We start from the raw sequence: 22388 nt of genomic DNA, 5'->3' as shown, positions 1-22388 counted from the left end.
CTTTTCATTCAAAAAAGTTTTCCATACAAGCACTTGGGTTTAATCGGTCTGTTTGTATGGTAGCTATGTATGTACTATATATGCTATAGTTGTACGATCTCAACCATATGTTCGGAACTTGTGAGGATGCTTTCGATAAAAATCTGTGCCAAGTTTTGTGAGGATAACTTGTCAAATTAAACAATTTTTCATACCAGAATTTGATTTTGATCGGTAAGTTTGTGTGGCAGCTATATGCTATAGTTATCCGATCTGAAAAATTTCTTTGGAGGTTGTAGCATTGCTTTAAACATTAATCCTTACCGAATTTCGTAAATATATATTGTCAAATAAAAGAGTTTTCCATACAGGTATTTTGGTTTCATCGGTCAGTTTGTATGCCAGCTATATGCTATAGTTGGCCGATATCGGCGGTTCCAACAAATGATCAACTTCTTTGTGAAAAAAGAACATATGCAAAAACTCAGATCGATATCTCAAAAACTATAGGACTAGTGCCTATATACACAGACGGTATGAGAGAAAGAGAGAGAGAGAGACCGACGTTTAAATTAAAAAATACCAAGCTGTGGCACAAAAACTAAAGAAAAAATTAAATAACAAATTACTACAACACAGAAGTCGTACACTATTCCACACATTTTAAATTTCCATACAATTTCAGTCATGCGACATAACCTCAAAGATCGATAATTTGTTTGCCTGTAGAAGATTTTTAACTGCCGCATGTTGCAAGCTTCCATTAAACTACATACTATGGTTTAGATTTGGTATATTTTCTGCATTTTGAGATTTCCAAACGCCCTTAACCTTACTTTTTTTGGACTACTAGCATTATATTGCGACAAAAAAGTAATATTAAATTGCAATTAAATGTTTTAGCATTCTACACAGGAATTTCTTTTTGCGAGATACTTATAAAGCACAACAACTGCAAATAAACTAAATCGATAGATATGTTTTTGAAATTTCTTTGAAAATTGTGTAAGAAAATTATTTATTTAAAAACTTAACCCCACAAAAAGAATTTTTTGAAATTTCTACATAGACTTCTCGCGAAAAAACGAAAATTTAAAATAATAATAATTTTTTGAAAATGGTAACCCATTAAGCGATTACAGGCTATAAAATAGGGGATCCAATAAAGCAGTCGTCAAACTGGGTCTTACGAGCCTTCTGCTTTAACCCAACCATTATAAAAATTTCCAAAAAAATTTTACACTTTTCGCTAAAGCTTTAGAAATCAAAAATAAATTTTTTAAGGCTTAGAATTTTCAAAAAAAAAAATTCTTTTTTACAATTTTCGTGCTTAGCGCGACAAGACCCACGTAATCCCTTGGACATTAAGAAATTTAATTTATTTTTTTCAATTTTTAATTTTTGATAAAATTTTCGGCTTAAAAATAAAAAAAATTACACTTTTCGTTTTTTTGCGCGGGGAAATCGATGTAATCCCTTAGAGCGTTATAAATTAAAAAAGAATATTTGTGTGCATTTTCTCAAAATATGTATAGTATTTTAGAAACATTCGTTGAAACATTTTAGGTAAATCCGACAAATACTTTTCGAGTTATACGATAACTAGCAAAGGGTCCTCGGGCGCTCAAGAACGTCTGTATAAAACTTCAAGTGTAATTTTTTTTTTAATTTTACAGTTACTTGTTTTTCCCGAAAATGTTAAAAAATATTTCTGAGGCCGGCATTTTGTTAATTCAAAAACAGGAAACATGAATCTCCATTGGATTGGTGATTGGATTGGTGATGGTTGTGGGTGGAACTTCAACAACAAAAACATTACTATATTTATATTTTTTCACATTTCTGTCAAGATGTTATGTTTTTACTTTCATAAAAAAATTATTAAAAATTTACTTTAAAACAAAAAACCATAATAATGTACTTTAAAAAAAAAAGAATAATAATTTAATTTCATAAAAAATAACAATAATTTACTTTTGTATAAAAAAATAATAATTTTCGTTTTCCTAAAAAAATAATTTACTTAAAAAAAAATCAAAAATTATTTACTTAAAAAAATTAATTCCATAAAAAAAATGCTTGAAATTTTAATTTTTTCATGTCGCTGACTGCACCTAACACCTTAAAAGCAGGCTTTTGTCTGTTGTATTTGTGTTAAAATCCCCTAAAACAAAATAATTACTGGTTCCTTGCTTTAATCTTTAGTACACACACACATACGCACATACATACATTTTAATTATTTTCATTTTCATTACAATTTAATGACTGAAAGTAGTTTTAGAGTCGAAAACAGCTTTAAAACAAACAATGCAACAACTTTCTTGCTACAAAAACAATTGAAACAATTGCGGCCGATCAATAAAAATTCAATTTGATGTTATTGTTTGGCAGTTGTGTCATTGTGCCTATGAAAAAAAAAACAAAACAAAAAAATATGCGCAATTGTAACGGTAGCCGAATGCACTTCCAACTTCTCTTCTTGCCAATTGCATTTCGATGCTTAATTACCTGTTTGCGCACACACAAGCAATTAGTCAGCCGAAAACAGCAGCTGAAATCGAAACCGGAACGAGCGTTTAATTGTTTGCACACGCGTTTTGGCGAGCGAGATGATCAAAAGCTGAGCGCGGCCCAAGCTTCCGAAATAAACTTAAACGTGCTGCAATCAGACGCAGCATTTGTCAACTGCTGTCAGAATTATGCGAACAACACAGACTAAGGCGAGTGCCAGCTGCGAAGCGAACGCAGTGTATATGTAAGTAAAGTGGGTTGCAGTGGGGGCAGTCGCCGAGTAGCAGCAGCAAACGCTGGCCGTTTTAAGTTTTTTCGATGATATCGCTACAACAACAACAAAAATAGCAGCAACGGAAGGAAAAACGAAAATCTTCACAAATACAAAAGATTCCTGAGAGAAACTTGATTGGTCACTTTGTACCGCAGCTATATGTTATAGTGACTCGATCGGTTCAATTTCTGCAGAGATTGTACCATTGTGTTAGAAAATAACCCATGTCGAATTTCGTGAAGATATCTCCACAAATGAAAAAGTTTTCCTGTTTCTTGTTTTCGATCGTTCAGTTTGTATGGCAGCTATATGCTATAGTGTCTCGATCGGAACCATTTCTTCACATATTGTAACATTGTTTGAGGAAATAACCCACGCCAAATTTCGTGAGGATATCTCTCGAAATAAAAAACTTTTTCATACAAGCACTTGATTCCGATCGTTCAGTTTGTATGGCAGCTATCTGCTATGGTGGTCTAATATCGGCGATTCCAACATATGCAAAGCTTCTTGGGAAGAAAAGAACGTTTGCAAAATTTCAGAACGATATCTAAAAAACTAAGGGACTAGTTCGCCTTCTGTGTGTTACAAACTTCGAGGCAGACTTTAGTAGACTCTGGTCAGGGTAAAAAAATGTGACGACGAAAGCCAAAAAAAATTCTTGCGGGTGGCAGGGCGTTAAATTTGAATTTCAAAGCGCGCCAACAAAAACCACACGAAATCTGAATTACACACGCGAAAGCAGACACATACACTCAGAGAATCGCAGGCGACTTACGTTTTAAAATATTTAACACAGCGCACAAAAACAAAAATAAAGTTAAATTACAAATCAGCGAACGATCAAACGAACGGTGCGCGAAAACCAACTGAAATGGACTGAGTGGAAAACAGATTTTTCAAGAACAACGAGCGCTATGCCGACAACTCGTCGGGGCTCGAGCCGTTGAGGAAAATTTAACAGCAAAAAACACAAAAACAAAAAAAAAACATAAAAGTATAAATATAACAAATGTCATAGAACGTATGACAAGAAAAAAGGAGAGCACCTATACGTGCACAACGCCAGCCACACCAACAAAAGCAAGAGTATTAACAAGCTCCACGCCATAGCAATTGCAGTTGCTTGCCGAGTGGGAATCGGAAAACATTACAAAGTCAACGCGAGTATGCATATGTGAGGATGTGTGTGTGCAAATGCTCTAACTACGCTAGGAAACCGTTGGCAGCGCGGCATTGCGGGGCGGCGTACCATTTTGCTGATAAAAACCAAATTCAACGCGAAAAACAACAAAGAATCCACACATTGAAGTAAAAATTAAAATGGAAAAATATGGTTAGCGGAGAAATGTAATTCACACACACGCACACGCGTATACAAGCATTGCCCTTCATGTTGACTCGCAGTGTTTATGTAAATAGTACTGCATGTCGCTGTGGCAGCGAGCGCAATAAAGCACATTCGTTTATGCATATGGTCGGCAGATGTTGTGTCGACTTCTGCTCGGGCCATGGCAGAGCCGTGTGGCAACGTGCACGGGAGTCGGAACTCCGTGCTTACAGTAGACAACGATTGGGCAAATAAGAGGTGCGAATGAACAAATTAATGAAATAAAAATAAAAGAAATCAAATAAAATTCGGAAAAATTATTTGAAAACTTCGATTGCAGCGAAAGTTTTCCATACGAAAACTTGATTTTAATCGCTCAGTTAGTATGGCAGCTATGTACATATATGCTATAGTGGTCCGATCTGAACCATTTTCGCGGAGTTTGTTGACTTGCTTTGGAAAATAATCTATTCCAAATTTCGTGAAGATATCTCGCCAAATAAAAAAGTTTTTCATACAAGATTTTGGTTTTAAATGTTCAGTTTGTATGGCAGATATATGCAATATTTGTCTGATCTGAACCATTTCTACAAAGATTGCACTGTTAATTTTGAAAATTAAACACCTTAAATTTTGGGAGGATATCTCGCCAAATAAAAAAGTTTTCCATACAAGAACTTGATTATGACGGATTAGTTTGTATGGCAGCTATATGATATAGTGGTCCGATCTCAAAAATTCCGTTCTGTCCGTTCCGTGACCTTATACATATGATCTCAAAACCAGATAGAGCTCAATAATTCACTAAACCTTATTTAGACCACGTTTCTTTAAAAAACAACACACTGTAAATTCTTTAATGCCGTCAAAAGTGCTGGTGGGGGTGTTGAAATTAAGCAATAATTATAAACAACAACAAGAACATTATAATAATAGCCACTCAACAAGAGCATGCAACAATTATGCGACGCGTTGCTGCAACGCATCATCGGCTTAGCGCGGAAAGCAGGCTGTTGGAAACCGGAGGAAGAAACGACGGTTAACGGCAAACAAAAATTTAATTTTTACATTAATGTATGCATGTAGTATGTAAATTGACCTCTGTCGGTCGGTCTGCCCAATAATATGCAACTAATCAACGAAGCGTCAAACATTTCACATAGCAGCGCACTCCACGAGACGAAATGTGTTCTTAGAAGCGACTGCGATTGCCTAAGTACAATTAGACTGCACACACATCCACATTTATATATGTGTGTATGCATGTATGTATGTAAGTGACTTCATATTGATGCATTTGCGCGCTTCATTGACTCCTCACCCAGTTTAACTGCCACTTCGTTGCGGTAATTTACGGGAAACGCGCGAATGTGAGCATTAACATTTCGCTCGGCCGTTCGTCGACAATAAACAGCTGGCCTTACTTCGTTGCTCGACGGGAACTGTTTACGTCTGCTCACGGCGGCCGTCCCTCAAACCGAAACAGAATCAGAAATTTATGGGTACACATTCGCCAAAGCGAAATGCTTCATTGAAGCGGTGTGGCCCCCTCTTGCATTGGCGGCAATATGTAGAAATGGTTGCGATTGGAAAATACGCTGATGGCGTGAAATGCAAGCGGTGAAATATGAAGCACTCGCGTCTTTACGACGACTTGTGTCGCTGAACTTTGAATTGTGGTCGGCTACTGTTTTGTAGCTGCTTTGGACTGCATTTGACTTCACCTTCAGTTTTGTGGAAGCAATTCTCTGCGTTATTAATACAGATAACCTTTAATTCGAGGATTTTAAGTGCTAGAAGGTGAAATTAGTGCCTCAACTTAAGGGATAACATGCTAATTCGGTTCGAAGTAGACGCGTTTGAGCCAAAAACAAATAAAAGAAGAAAAAACCTTAACCTAAAGCAAAAGATTTCATACAAGAAATTCATTTTGAAGGGTGTTTGTATGACAGCTATATGCTATAGTGGTCCAATCTGAACAATTTCTGCGGAAATTGTATAGTTGCCACGGACAATAACATATGCCAAATTTTGTGAAGATATATTGTCAAATAAAAAAGTTTTGATTTTAATGGGTCAGTTTGTATGGCAGCTTTGTATGTGTTTTAGTGATTCGATCTGAACAATTTTTGCGGAGATTTTAGAGTAACATAACCTCAACTAAAACATAACCTCAACTGCTGGTTTATACCGCATTTAAAGCGCATACCGCTACTGCCTAGGAACTAATTGTACACTTCATTACTGCTTAATGCGCGAACGTGCTCTTTTCAAGAACATAACAAAGTGACGAAACGAATGCAAAACAAATCAACAAAGAAATGTTTATAAATCGAAAATGCAACCAAAAAGTTGTTTGCAAATCGAGCATGAATTCTAGCTTGAAAGCGCTAGCGTTTGAAATTCATTGGAAAATTCATATGATGATATTATTTTAACATGAATTCGGAACTTTGCGAAATTATTATAAACTATGAAAAAGGTGGTGGCGAAAAATTTTCTGGTTAAGAGGAGAGTAGGGGTTTTAATTTACAGTAAATAATAACGAAAGTTTTCACAAAAATTTAAAAATTGAAATTTGAAAAACCATTATTCTTTATTTCTAAAGAAAAATAATGTCAATTCACCCAATATATGAAAGATTTTTGAAAAATACACGTATTGCTAAATATTTGCAAAATCGGACTATATACTTCAAATATGTACATAAGCAACGGAGGCTATAAAGCGAAAAATAAAATAAATGCAAATTGAGTTTGTGACACAATGGCGATTGAAGTCTTTAGTTCGTTCGCTAAAGGGGTTGCATTTGTATATTTGTACATACATATATTTTCGAATACGTGCTATATGCATAAACCTTTTATTTTCCAAAATATATGCGCATACATAAGTGAGTTTCAAACGCGAGGTTAAGTATGCGCAAATGAAGATTGCTGAATTTTAAAATCGGAATGATACTGAGTTAAAAATGTAAATACAAATATATTTGCGTACACTTACTTAAGCATAAGACAATTGTTACTTTTATCGACCCGACCGACCCCTTCTTATCGTATTCTGATTTATTTTATATTGAGTTCCAAAGCTTTCTTTATCTTTATTTTATTTTTTTATTCGCATGAAGCTTTAGGTTTTCACGTTTGTGTAAATATGCGATTGAACCGATTTTTGCTGATAAGAAACACAATTAATAACAATAGCAAGCAAAATGAACAATTTCGTCAGCAATATAAAATATTTTAACACTGAGACAGACAATTTTTGTACTTCTGTATATCTATTCGCTTTAGCGTATGACAATACAGCTGCAGAAAACACATAAAGCTAATACCAAGCATTTGTGTATCTGTGTAATATGATCTTAACGCACCCTTATTTGAGGGTTGGTTCGGCGTTGTCTACAGCAAGGATTAAGGGCAGAGTTTGTTACCCCGTTGAAGTCTTTCGATTGCTGTTAGTAGAAATGAAAATTTCAAAAATTCGAAGGAAAAATTAGAACTGAAGTATATAAAGCAGAAAATTTCACAAATTGGAAGAAAAAATTAATTAGAACTGAAATTTAAACTGCACTCATGCCTTAATATTGATTTTTACAAATATCTATGTTCGAAAATGTGAAATACTGGATTTTATGGTATTTCTCATAAATTGTCTACACTACAGCACAGCACCTCTCGAGCTAGTATAAGCAATAAATGGCGTTATCAAAACAAATTTATAGCAAACACATTATAAACCATCACCGTTGTAAAGTTTACCCTGCACCATATAAGTTTACACATGTATGTACATATGTACATACAATATACACAAAAAGTAATAAAAATTGAAACTAGATATGTAAGTATGTTGCCATATAAAACCAAGTCCCAGTACCCAAATGGTTATATATCAGAAGTAACTTACCAATGGAAACAGACAAATTAGCAACTTATGAGACTATGCCAAAAATGGGCGCCTCCCCGCGACACACAAAAATTACATAGCATTTACCGACACCAAAGTCTTTTGATAAACTTTTTTATAAAAAATAGCAGACGTTGTGCTCCATATTCAGTGAGAATACACAAAGTCAAGAAAGTAATCCAATTTGTATTTGCTATTTACCATTTGGGTGACAAAACCCCACTTTGACGTATGAATTTTTCACACTGCAACTGACTTCATATAATGCTAGACCGTCACATCATGCTTTTACTCTATACCTCCTTCACCTTATACTAAAGTTTTTCGCAATATTTCTGATATTTGTATTCAATTTTAATTTTCACAAATCACTCTTTACATTTTATTTCAATTAGAACTAATTAAAAGAACTTCTGGCTGACGGCGCTCACTTATTTGACATCGCCTGCTTCATTTGACAGCCCTTGTTATTTGTAAATAGGTATGTGTGCTTGCTTCTCTTTCTGCAATTTTTTTGTTGTTTTGTTCGCCATTTATTCCAATTGCATTGTTGCTGTATTGCGGTTTATGAGAAATTAAACATGAAGTGTGCTCTCTCTCTCAGAATTCATGAAAAACACAAACAAGTCAAATGTCAAATGGCGAAATGCAGTGATGCCAGAGGGTTGAATAAACAAAAGATTTCGATGCAGAAACAAACTTCAAGCCATAAGTAGAATTTAAGCCATATTTTTCTTTGCTTTAAACAATAACATTTAATTTTTTGTTTTATAATAAAATTTACTGTTTTATAAAAAGTTATTAGTTATCAGTCGTTGAGTATGTCTTATACCACGTGCATCCCAAAAGCCTGATGTAAAAACCTTTCCAGCCGACTTTTTCGTCTTACCACGCCTGAGAACCGGCTCATCATGTGCAGTCCACTAGAATGACTGTCGGTTGGACTCCAGTTATGTTTCTATTGTCATACACCGACGCAAAAATTCGGTTTTATTAGGATTAACTTCTCAAAATCAGTTATTCGTTATTTTTGTTGGATTATGAACTTGCGAGACACCCACTTTGCACAAAGCTTTCGCCTCCTTACAGCATTATTGTCCTCGGTGCTCATTTAGCCTGTTCCCAGCTTAGCAAATATCTGTTCAACGGTGGATTTCTCTGAGCCCTAATTCAGCAGTATTTTCCCCCAAAAAACAATGCTTTATGATATATTTTTTTGTAAACTAGCACAAGTTGCTTCACAAAAATGCTATATCTCATTAACTTATGGTTATAATCCAACTAATAGAAATCATATACATGATAGTAGTAGTATTATCTATGTATCTAGTTTTATAAAAATTAATTGTTTTATAAAAAGTTATTTTTTAAGTAAATTTTAAATCAAATTATAGAGGTATAAACATTATATCTGTACAATAATTCATAACCATACTGTACATACATACTACATTTAATAGCATAATAAAGCTTAGTAACCAGTTAATTAATGTAAATTTGTAAATAATTTGATAACTAAAAACTCAGTTATTTAATTTTGGCTTTGAATTATTATTTAATTTTTTGGTGATTCAGTTTAGCCATGTGTGTCAAAAGGCGCGAACTTGAATTAAACTCCTTGTCACATACCTCACAATATAATTTTTCAATTGTATGCATCTCGTTCATATGGATATTCCTTCGTGGACAAGATGAAAATACCTTATCACAATAATTACAACGGTATTCCGTTTTGCATTGTTGTTTCAAGTGTTCTATACGTATGTGTCTAGCAATTGTATGTATATCATATGATTTCATTTTTTTGCACATTTTGCAATGGAAAGGTTTGTGCTCCTCGTGACGCACTAAATGCCAAAGACTTTGCTTTTCGCGAAATGTGGTGAGACATTTTTTGCATTCAACTAAATTGTCCCTTATTGCGTTTACTTTTTCATCCAATTTATTACACCAATCGTGTTCTATTTCTAAATGGCTCTTCCATTCCTTTAAGTTTGCTGCCTTTTTCTTACAAATAGGACACAGGTATCGTATGTGGCATCTTATTGAATCTGAGCGGCGCAACTTTTTTAACGCAATCTTTTTATGCTTTTTCCTAAAGTGAAGTATAAACATGCGACGTGAGGAAAATCTTTCCTCACACAGACGACAACGCAAAAAATTTGGAATCGTCATGTGTTGTATACGATGATTTAACAACACTCCGTATGGAGCATCGGAAATAAATTTCTTTTCACACGAGTTGCACTGATAAGATAATTGACCTAGTCGACTTATCACCGTTTTCAAATTGAGTATTGAAATGGAACGAAAATTGTGTACGATATCCGTGTGGGCATTCCATTTTTTTATATTGCCGCAAGAAACACCACATTGTGGGCATATGTAGTTTAAAAACGCTTCTAAATTATGTGTGTTTAAATTCGTTTGTTGAGCTGCATCCGTTGATGTCGAAGGTTGATTAGAATCATTTGAATTCTCATCTAAGAGTACGACAAACTTTTTTTCCTTTACATCTTCTTCTGAAAGTTCAGAATTATTGTCACAATTTTTGTTATGTGAACCATTATCATCACAAACTAAATCATTGTCACTATCATCCAATTCGATGATTTCGTTGTATGAATCTAAACGCGATGCAATTTGTATCCCGGCTTCTTTGCGACTTACGTTATTTAACTGAACATCATTGTTCTGTGATACTGCTTGATTAGCGAATTCCTCTAATACTTCATGCGTCGGTTGAATGTCATCAGTTTTGATAACAAATGGTATAACAAAATCGGTTGGGGTATTTTCCGAAACATTTTCTGTATTAGTACATATCTTTCCAAATATTTCACAATCTGATCCATCGTCTTCATCGCCGGCATTTTCAGATTCACTTAGAAGTTCGACTACTTCCTCCGGTTCGTACGAAACGAGTTCCTGCTTGGGTTCTTCGAAAACTTGGTCCGCTACAGCTCTAAGAGCCAGTCCAACAGCAATTATTTGTTCGTCGTCAAATGAAACCACTTGCACATTAGTAGAATCCATTACAGCAGCACATGGGTTCTCAAATTACAGCAACGCACCGATAACCTCTATCGACTTTAGATCTCTGCGAGCAATATCATTTTAATACGGGCTTGTTATCTGATTATTTGTTTATTTACCTTAATTCTTATTCCTCAATGCGTTGTTTCTTTATTCCATAATCTATATAACAAAGCCAAAAAACTAAATTTTTTGCGCTTGGTTATTTCAAGAGCCTGCTGTCAAACAATTTATTTGACAATTGTCATGTAAGTACCATTCACAATAGTCAAACTTGTTGATAACAATTTATTATTGTCTTACTTTTAAATTAATACAACCAATTTTATTTCCTTTGTACAGTATTATTTAAAAACTACTTTATAAATACACAAAAGTATAAAATATCATCCAAACCACACTAGCTGCTAGAAATCAGAATGCCAACTTTTTCATCAGCAAGTACATCTGCTGGTCAACTTCAAAGCCGTGCAAATTGTTGGCATCACCTTGTAAACGCATTAGCAATCCACCGAAGGATACGTACGCTGATAGACGGGACGATGCCTCATTATGCGCCTCATCACCTTCAATACGATACACCTTTCCGAACATAACATACTCAAAACTATCGGCACGTGTACCTTCCTGTTCCAGCGGGTTAAATTCGCCACTGTCAGGGCAGCCGTCCTCGCGCAATGTCGTAGCTAGCACCAAGCGGAATTTGTCTCCCAATTCCATAGGGTACAGCCAAGAGTTAATATCTAGAATTAAATCCATTTTGAAGGATTCAGATTCACAATGCAGTCGCGACACACGATCGAATTTCTTTCCCTCCGGATCCATGTCTTTCACATTGAAAATATCCTCAAATAAAACGCCGGCCATACTTGCTTCTGGTTTGGGTTAATTAAACTATTGATGAAGGATTATACTACGACTTTACTCGCGAATTATTTAAAATATAGTAGTAATTCTTTTAGGAAATCTTATTTGTTTTCATAAAGCACGCTTTTGAAAGTTGTAAAATATTGTTGTTGTTTTTCTTGCTGCCGGCACACTGTCAAAATTGACATGAGCCGTGCACATTTGCACCTTGCCAGATTAATATAAAAAATATGGTAAAGGAGAAATTTTTGAGTTGGCAGCGTTTTGAACAATGTGTGGTATTATGTTAATTTGTATATATATATATATATATATGTATGTTTTGACAGCAGCATAAGTCGTCTGCAAGTCATTCGCGTTTAATATATGTAAGCTATGTTTGGTGCTCCACAGCAATTTAATTCATGAGTTCACTGAGCACCGCAAATGCAATAACATGCATTACATTTTTCTCTCCAAGCATTGTTGTTTTAGAGGAAGATAGCAGGAGCAGACAATACAGGCAAAGAAAAGCACCTTAATGATAATGAGTGTAATAAAACATTTTACATATTCCTATAACATATTTATGCGTACCATTTTACAGCTATGGAATAAAAACAATTACAGCTATACAATAAAAACTATTTTATACATTACATTGCCTTTTAAGCATCAAAGGAATGTACATACATACATACATACATATGTAGGTGCTGCTTGCATTGTTGAGAGAAACAAGCACGCAAGTGCTGTTTGTGTCTTTTGCCTTCCTTGATATTTAAGTTAACCACTTACATTGCTGTAAATGATGTGAGACAATGTTAATATTATTGTGTTAACATCGCTTCATTTCATTGCTTCTTTCATGTGCTGTTGTACAGCAGTTTAATAACATTCGTCGAAATACAGTATACATACATATGTATACATACATATGTATTTTTGGAAAATATTATATAACTTATCAAATATTTATATTTTACTAGGTATACATACATACATATATATGTATAAGACATTTGTATCAAATTTGATCCGAATTCGCACTCTGACTTGCGGCTTGAGTGAGCATTTCAAAAGTTTCCTGTGTATCCATGCCGCCTGTGTTATAATATTAATTTCTACAAAAATTTTAATTTGAAAAACTAAAGTTAATTGTAATTTATAATTTAAATGTGCTCATGCGATCCTTTGAACTGTGGCTGAAAGTTTCCATGCTAGCTCGGCCGCTACCCCCTCGTTGGGCATACAAACTCATGTACTGTGGCATCTAATCAATTTTGCTTGCTTTGATCTACGATTTATGCGTTTTACGAGATTGATTATTGTATATCACTTTAACATGCATGCTTAAAATTCAAACACAGACGCACACACACACGCAAAGCGGAAAAGTGCTGTGATTCGATAAATTTGCGTTTTCATGCAAACAATTGAATTCTTGGAAGAAAATATTGTATTTCTTCGATTTCTGTATTTGCTTTCTTTTAGTTTTTTTTATTTTTCTTTTGTTTTTGTAATTATCTAACTTAATATTTGTATACAATGCGCCATTTTAATGTTCCCGCATGATTTTTCTCACCTTGTAAATTTTTCATTGTGCGCCAATCCAAAAATCCACTAGAAAATTATGGCAGAAATAACAAAGCGCTGCAGCGCTCCTGTCTCCTGCGCGGAAGGCAGGAAAACCAATTGATTGTTTATACAAACCGAATAATACAAAAAGAATCAAACATATAGTCATCACTAACGGCAAGCAGCTAGTTATAGGCAGGTGTGTGTGTATGTGAATATGTAGGTATGTTCGTTAGAAAGCTAGCAGCATCAAGATCTAGCTAATTCGAGGCGTATCTGTACTTCTTAGCAGAAGTTTGGGGTTTGTGGCGGCAATGCAAGCAGTTATTACACATTCACACATACACATATACATATTTACACACGCCGTTAACGACTACCTGCATTGAAATAAGCCACAGTCAGTCAGTGCTTCTGTTTTATTTCCAAATAGCATTCGAAATCGTTGCTCATTTAATGGCCTCATTTGGTACGACTACCCCTTTCCAGCACACACACACGCACACGCAGCTAAAAGCGCTGTAGTGCTGAAGCCACAGGCGTTGAACTCTTTAATTTTTCGTCTATTTCGGCAGCGCGCACAGCGCCGCAATGGCCATTCGATTGTTTGTAGAATGGATTTTTGTTTACATTTTTGCTACTAAAAATAGTTTTCTTTTCTAAACATTCACGTTGCCGTTAGCATTCGTGGCTGCTACAAAGAGAAAGTCAAATTTTTGTTCGAAAAAAAAGTCAAGACAAGTGAGCCATCTGTATTCTGATGGGGTTTCAGCGCGAGCACTCTGCATAAATTGGCGGAATACATTTTTTTCGATAAATAAACCAATTTAGTTGCCAACAACGAAATTTGCTTTCAATTTGTGACATAACCTCAAAGTCGATTTAGCAAATATACAGATTTTTCTCTAATTTTCTGCAGCACAACTTTTCCACTGTGCCGTGCGGTTTCCGGTAGTCACACCAGATTTGAGCTAAAGTATTCGTCCTACAAGACATCAACGCTTTTTGCAAACCTTAAGAGCGATTTGATATCTAATTCCGTTACTTCATTTAGTCCCTTGAACCGCGAAGCTCCTAGATATTGCAGACGATTTCTAGATAAGACTGGACAGAAGCATAGCAGGTGTTCCAGGGTCTCTCTCATGTCTTCTTTCCTGCACCTTCTGCATCTATCTTCGTTACTTATTCCCATGCACTCTACGATGTTCTCTCTGAACCATGCCGTGCTTCTGCAGAAGTTAGTTTAGGTTTCCGGTGGTCACACCAGATTTGAGCTAAAGTATTCGTCCTACAAGAACTCAACGCTTTTTGCGAACCTTAGGAGCGGCTTGTTATCTAATTTTGATATTTAATCTAGTCCCTTGAACTGCGAAGCTCCTAGATAATTAAGCCAAGTTCTTGGTAAAGCTGGACAGCAGCTTAAAAGTTGTTCCAGCGTCTCTGTCTCTCCTACTTTTCTGCAACTTCCGCATGTATCGTCGTTACTTATGCCCATCCGGCTCACATGGGATGCCTGTAGGTTGTGGCCTGTCATTAGACCAACGACCGTCATGCAATCTTTTCGAGATCGTGTGAGTAAAAAGCTTGCGTAGTTTCCCCTGGGGTTCTTGCACATGATCTTGGCGATCCTGCATGTCCTTAAGTCATTTCATCTCGCCTGGTTCCATCAGTCAGTTTTTAGTAATTTCCGTTTTTCGGGTTGTGGTTCGGTTGCTAGATGTATGGCACTGTTAGCAATCTCATTTACTACTTCGACTCTCGGAACTCCTTTGTGGCCTGGAATGCAGTATATATGCAGTCGCTTATCGACAGCCACCACATCTACTGCCTTCCTGCTTCTAAGTGCATTCTCGGACATAATGTGTCGCATGATTATTGGCTTAATTGTCGCTTGGCTATCCTTTCCATGTTACTACCTGCGATGTTAACTCTCAGCCGCTTTTCTGACTGAAAAGACTTCCGTCTGGAAGATACTGCAGTATCTTGAAGGATTTGCCTAAGATTTCCTGGCTAATACTCCTTTAACAGTTTTTTATTCGTCTGTGTCCTCTCTCACTTTGCTTTATGTGCTTGAGCATTCTAATGGATAATGGACAGACAGTAGATCTGGAATGATAAACTCCACCAACAGTGTAAATCTGAAGATCAAGCGCAGAATAACTCTTGCCAACAGCTGCAGTTTGGAATCGGTAAACAACTGAGAGACCTTTCTGTCCTTTATATGGCGCAGAAACATGGACGATGATGAACCAAAATGAGAAATCACTTGGAGCACACGAGAGAACTAAGAACGGATGCGCTAGTTAAGCCATGTTGTTCGCATGGAAGATAGCGATTAGAGATCCATGGGTAGACAATGGAAGCAACAGAACATGGGTAAACAACGGAAACTAGAACGCCCACGCATCTAATGGAAGGACCGACATGTCTTCAATTGGGATGTACAACTGGCGTGACCTCGCAAAGGATAGAGGCAATTGGAAACCGACTGTTTTAGATGTACAACTAGCGTGAGCTCGCAAAGGATGAAGGCAACTGGCAACCGACTGTTATAGTGTTTCCTAAGAAGAAGATGCAGATTCGGACTATAATCTCTGATCACTGATCTGAAGTTAACTACAGCACTAAAGACTTCGCCTACACACCTTTCGCTGACACTTTCGGGACTACATATTTTAATAGAATTCAGTAATATTCATAATTTAACAAAAAAGCTTCTTCACTTGCTACCAAAGTGGCCCCCATTTGCTTCATTTACTGCGCTGCTTGCCACTTTGGCACGCTCGTCAGCTTTATTAGCCCTATTTATATATACATACATATATATATCATTTCTATAGGCGAAGGCTCCCCTTTTACCATATTTAATAAGCATAGACTTCCATTAGTTTTGGAGAAGAAAATATGGGAGACGTTGAAAGCCTAGTTCCTTGTAGGAAATAGTCGAGTTTATTTATGATATTGCAACGGCTTCTAGCCTTCCCAGATGGTACAGAATAAATAATTACAATAAGCAATTGACATATATTGGATTACAGACGATAATATCTAATGAGAGTAACGTAGTAGAAGATAATCGATATAACCGTTGGTTTCGATCAACTTCGCTGGTTGAAAAGGGACCGCAAGTGTCCCTTCGTCGGTTGAAAAGAGAGGTACATGTACGTCGGACCGCAATAATTAAATGGTGGATCCGTCGGTTTCGAACTTCAACTTCGTTGATTGAAAAGGGAGCGCAAGTGGCCGCACTGAGGTTAGCATTAGACCCATTATGCTCGACCCCTACTTAGGAAAGCCTTATTTTTCCTTATGTGCACTTTTGACTCAAAAACTTCTTAGTATCATAACAAACTTTCAGTCTTCTCCCATTTATTTTCGAGGCTTCTATTGCTTCTCACCAAAAATATTTAAATTTTTTTACCCTGAACTGGGTATATTAAGTTTGCAACACGACGAGCTGAGACGATTAAGCTATGCCCGCTTTTTTGGTATATACGCGAATTAGTCCCTCAGTTTTTGAGGTATCGATTTGAAATTCTGCACTTGTCCTTTTTTTCTTAAGAAGTTACTCATTTGTTGGATTCGCCGAAATCGGACCACTATAGCATATAGCTGTCATACAAAGTGATCGATATCTTCTAATCGAAAGTAACAGTATAATCTCCAAAGAAATTGTTCAGATCGAGCTACTATAGCATATAGCTGCCATACAAACTGAACGCTCAAAATAAGGTTCTTGCATGGAAGTCTTTATATTTGTGGAGCATATTATAGCTGTTTAATTTAATTTGTTGTAAAAAAGATATATGCAACTGAAAAAACTTAGATATCTTGCAATTTCTTACAGGGCTTGCACATAACTACATAAATGCACGGCATAATTCCAGCTATTTCAATACTCCAGGTTGCGTGTCACGATCCTGCATTAACTCCTCTCAATGATCTTTTAATTTTGTTTTTGTCTTTTTTCTTATTACACACACAAACATACGCACATGCGCTGCCACGCTGTCGCTTCCGCTCTCGAGCGCACTTGCTCGGCGCTGCGCTCCGCTTGTTTATATATCTTTTTTTAGCGCCCACACCCCAAACTATGTGCGCGCATAACGCCATCTCACTCGCTCTGTGCACTTTCTATTGGCCAATTGCCGAGAAATGTGTTTTGTTTCGCGGCAACGTAAAAGTTTCAACACTGAAATCGGTGCGTATTTTGAAAAACCGAAAATGTTTGCGGTGGAAATTTCGAAATTTTTTGGAATGTGGGTGCAGTGCGTCGCGGCGCGTTTAAGTGTGCACAACACATGCTCCACTCGGCTAACTAGACTGGCTAGCAAATAGTATGTTTTAGTTTTTTTCAAGTTGTGTTTCCTTCAAAGTCTAATATTGAATATGCAGTGCTGAAAAATAGTTATTTTTTTATTTTTTTCAAACGGAAGTCGTCGCGCAACGAACGCGTTAAACGAAAAACTGAAAAATTGGCTCAGCCTCAGGCGTTAAGCGGCGACCAACAGCGGCCGTGGCGGCGGCACGATCAGCCGGAAAAGCAGCAGAGTTGAAAATTGTGCACGCATACACACACACACGCACACAGCTGTGCGCTGTTCATGCCAAAGCACGTCTATTTAAAATTGTCCTCCGTCGTCCAAAAGACAAGCGGCGACAAAGCGACCACTCTGCAGAAATTCAGCATTCAGCTTTCAGAAATTCACGTCAATGTTTCTAAAAATACGCTTTTTTAAATTATTATTTATATTTCTATCCCTAGGTTCCGTTTGCGGCTTTTCAACTTTCCTTTTCTATGCTTTGCTTTTAATATTTTGTTGCCGCGCTGTTTTTTGGTTTTTTTTGTTCGATCCTCGCGCTCGTTCAAGTGTCGCGTAAGTTTTGTTGTTAGTTGTTTTTGTGTTGTTTTTTATGTTGGAGCATATATTTGAGATCAAAAAAGGTGAGTGCGCGCAGACATATTTATGGCATACCATTAAAAACTATGTATATAGTAAGCATGTCTAGACTTTGGAGTAATATTTTGTGGAAATACGATTTTCTATTTGGTGGGGGGAGGTTTGTGAATTAAAATAATTTTTTTTTTATAGTGTAAAAGCGCTAAGAATTTCATCATACGGAGCAATAAAAATACAAACTCATAGGCATTAATATGGAAAGAAATTGAAAAATAAATTTTAAAATAAGAAAAAAAGGTGAAAAATACACTTTTTAATAAAAATAATCAATAATATAAAAAATAGTTTTTCTAGAGAAAATGGTAAAAAATACACTTTTAAGAGAACATTTTACTAAATATATACACATATTTTTTTTTTATTAATTTTGTTATAAAATATAAACAATAAAAATAATTTTAAAAATAAATTTCTTCACTAAAAGTTGAAAAAATATACTTTTTAGACAAAATTTTACTTAAATATAAACTCATATTTTTTTAACATTTTCTTATATTTTTTTAATAATTGTCATATAATAAATAAATATTAAAAATATTTTTAAAAATAAATTTCTTGATAAAAAGTTGAAAAAATTCACTTTTTAATAATAATAAATAATATAGAAAATTTAAAAAAATATGAAAATATGAAAAAGTACACTCTTTAGAGAAAATTTTATTCAAAATATAAACTTATATTTTTTTTAAATTTTCTTGTAACATATAAATATTAAAAATAAGTTTATTGGGAAAAAGTTAAAATACATAATTTGTAGAAGAAATTTTACTTAAAATATGAATTATACATTTTTTTTCAGAATTTCGTATAATATAAAAATATTAAAAATAATTTTAAAAACAGCGCTTTTTAAAAATGCCGAAAGTTTTCTGAGAAAAATTCACTTTCTGGAGTAAATTTTAACCAAAAATAGTAAGTGATGCATTTTTTCTTCGGAAAAAGATGAAAAAATACTACATTAATTTTACCTCAAAATTTTGAATAAAAATATAAACTTGTTTGTTTTTTTTTTATAATTTAAAAAAAATGTATAAATATTAAAAAAAAGATTAAAAATATTTTTAAGCCCAATAACTTCCTTAGGGAAAAAATTTTTCTACAGAAAAAAATGAAAAAATGCGCTTTTTGAGTAAAATTTACCTAAGAATACATTATTGATTATTTTTTAACATTTTCAAATAATATTTAAGTACTAAAAATATTGAAAAAAATATTTTAAAGTCCTTTGATTTCGTAAGTGATACTAAAAATATTTAAAAAAAATATAAAAAATATCTTAAAGTCCTATAATTTTATAAGTGATGAAATTCTTCTTCAGAAAAATTTTTTAATAATTTATATTTGTTTGGTGAACACTTTCACACTACTACTAGCAACTAATTTAATACCTTTCTGGTACCTTTTTCGTACAAGGCGAATTTTAGAGGAAAAAAAGAATGCATGAACCACTTTAATGTTGAGTTGATTTAGCCAGTTTTTGAGATATCCAACTGATATTTGGAGACATGCTTTATTCACGAAAAAGCTGCTCATTTGTCGGAAACGTCTATAACGGACAACTCTAGCACATAGCTGTCATATAAATTGGCCCATCAAACTCAAGTCGTTGTATGGAAAACTTTTTTTCGACAAAGGTATCACCAAGAAATTTGTCACAGATTATTATTCAAAGCATCCCTACTATCTGCGAGGAAATTATTTAGATCGGACAACTAGAGCATATAGCTATCTTACAAATTGGCCTATCACACTCAAGTCCTTGTATGGAAAACTTTTTTATTTGACAAGACATTTTCGAAATTTGGCGTGAATTACTGTCAAAAGTAGCGGTATAATTTCCCAAGAAATCGAAAGATCGGATCACTATAACATATAGCTGTCATACAAACTGTATAATCAAAATGAAGGCAAATATTTTTTTGTACCCTTTTATGACATAAAATAAACCTGTGAGGGGTATTATTGCTTCGGTGCAAGCGAGATTAACATTTTATCTTTTTTAAAGCAAATTTTAGCAGATTTCGTAGGGTATATTGCGAACTTTGTGGTTATGTTAGTAGGATAATACGAGAAAATTTAGTTAGAAATCGCTGTAAGATCTTCTTAAAACTATTTTTATTTTATTTCAGCCCTTATTAAATTCAAAATTAATAAACTCTTATTTCTTCGACCGCTTTTAAGATTTTAAAATTTGTATTTAAACGTATATCTGCAATATAATGGAAGTCTACTAACGAAATATAAAAAATAATAACCAAAAACTAGATAGCGTATACATTTTTATAAAAATTTAATTTAAAAAATAAAAAAATAAAAATATATAAATATTAAAAAAATATATTTTTTAATATTTTTGCATATCTGCGCCAAGTAAACACAACGCAAAAATTGTAAATACCCCACATACTTTCTGCTTTAGTTTTCGTGGCATTTCATCGTATATTTTTTCAATCAAAATGCTGAAAAGCTGCAAAAGTCAAAAGTGTCAATTTTTAAACAAGTCACCGTGACAGCTAACAAACGACGTCAGCTTGTGGCTAAACGGGCGCTAGACACGCTCGGTGACACCGACGAGCTTCAAAACTTTAGACGCGAATGTAAACGTAGTGCGCCCGACAAACGCCGCACTTGCCGGGAACTGTCACATTAACCATCAAATGTTGAATGCTTTATTTCACTTGAATGCCATTTTTTAATTTTTATTTTATTTTAATTTATTTTATATTTTATTTTAATATATTTTAATTTATTTAATTTGAATAAATTTAATTAATTTAATTTAATTTATTTAATTTAATTCAAAAAATTTAATTTAATTTTTGTTTTAAATTTAATTTAATTTATTTTATTTAAAATTTTATTTTAATTTTAATTTATTTAATTTAATTTATTATTTAATTTTTAATTTAATTTAATTTATTTAATTTTAATTTGAAATTTAATTTTTTTTTTTTATTTTATTATTTTTAACCGTAAATAAAAAAGTGCGCTCTAAATCGCGATCTCAGAGATTTACGAAATTTATAGCGGCACATAATTGCTCCGGACCATAAGCAAAACACAGCAGGAGGCAGCGCCGAGCGTGAAAGGGATTCACCTGCGTTGAATGGCAATTGAAAGGCAACGCGCATTTCTACGGCTGCGGGGCGCAATGAGGGCGCCTGAGCATTGCATGCCGCGCTAGTGTAGGCGCAGCAACTGACACTCGCCTGGATGACAGCCAACGATCACTCAAACACACACAAGTCGAACAGCAACAACAAAAGCAAGCAAAAATATGAAAACTGGCAGGCGACAGCGGATATTTGGCTACGCCAGCAAAGTGAATTTTTGGAGGGCGGCTTGCCGGCTGGGGGTGTGTGTAGGGTGGTGAGCATGAAAAATAAACAGAAATTTCATTGTGAGTTTGGCGGCAATTGCAAAACCACACAAGTATTTCGGTTTTTATTGGCTACTTAAGCTACTTTATGCGCGCGCTTCACTGACATTACGTATACGCCACGTCGCACACAAGCGCGTACACAACGCTACAATTGTACAACGGACGGTATGCTTGTGTGTGTGTGTGTGCGATATTGGACAAAGTAAATTCTTGTGAAAAATGCAATAATTTTCCGTTTAAAAGTGAAGTTGAGCGACGGAAATGACCGAAAACCGAAAACCGAAAATAGGTTTATGCCCGAAATGCCAGCGCACAACAAAGGCGTTTAAGAAAAAGTATAATATGTGTGTATATACGTGCAAAACATAAAAAACACTTGCGCGCTTACAGCTGTTGCTATATATGCGCCCATTCCTTGGCGCAATGACTCGCTCGTCATAAATGTCACTCATGAAATTTTTGCCTTCAGCGCGCGCTTCCCCGACTGTGCATTAAAGGCATTCGCAATTACTGCAGAATTTATGCCATTCACCCGCTGGATTTTCGCTAATTGAGAAGAAAATCGTACGCGCAACAACA

The 22388-nt window shown here is 34.9% G+C and overlaps 2 protein-coding genes across 2 annotated transcripts; both read right to left on the bottom strand.

Moving 5' to 3' along the window:
- Nucleotides 1-9536: 9536 nt before the first annotated feature.
- On the bottom strand, nt 9537-11274 carry LOC120778058 (zinc finger protein 184-like). Its single transcript, XM_040109740.1, has 2 exons — nt 11162-11274; nt 9537-11106 (listed from the first exon to the last, which is right to left on the bottom strand). The coding sequence occupies exon 2, from the start codon at nt 11040-11042 to the stop codon at nt 9558-9560; it is 1485 nt and encodes a 494-aa protein (XP_039965674.1). The 5' UTR covers nt 11043-11106; nt 11162-11274; the 3' UTR covers nt 9537-9557.
- A 152-nt stretch (nt 11275-11426) lies between these two features.
- LOC120778060 (DNA-directed RNA polymerases I, II, and III subunit RPABC3) lies at nt 11427-12071 on the bottom strand. Its single transcript, XM_040109741.1, has one exon. The coding sequence runs from the start codon at nt 11907-11909 to the stop codon at nt 11457-11459; it is 453 nt and encodes a 150-aa protein (XP_039965675.1). The 5' UTR covers nt 11910-12071; the 3' UTR covers nt 11427-11456.
- Nucleotides 12072-22388: the final 10317 nt, after the last annotated feature.

This window comes from Bactrocera tryoni, chromosome 5 (assembly GCF_016617805.1).
Source record: "Bactrocera tryoni isolate S06 chromosome 5, CSIRO_BtryS06_freeze2, whole genome shotgun sequence".
Lineage (NCBI taxonomy): Eukaryota > Metazoa > Arthropoda > Insecta > Diptera > Tephritidae > Bactrocera > Bactrocera tryoni.
This window is presented reverse-complemented; position numbering and strand designations above follow the sequence as displayed.

Bases quoted from the DNA above. Each gene is read 5' to 3' on its own strand.
- LOC120778058 (XM_040109740.1), bottom strand. From the start codon at position 11,042: ATGGATTCTACTAATGTGCAAGTGGTTTCATTTGACGACGAACAAATA.
- LOC120778060 (XM_040109741.1), bottom strand. From the start codon at position 11,909: ATGGCCGGCGTTTTATTTGAGGATATTTTCAATGTGAAAGACATGGAT.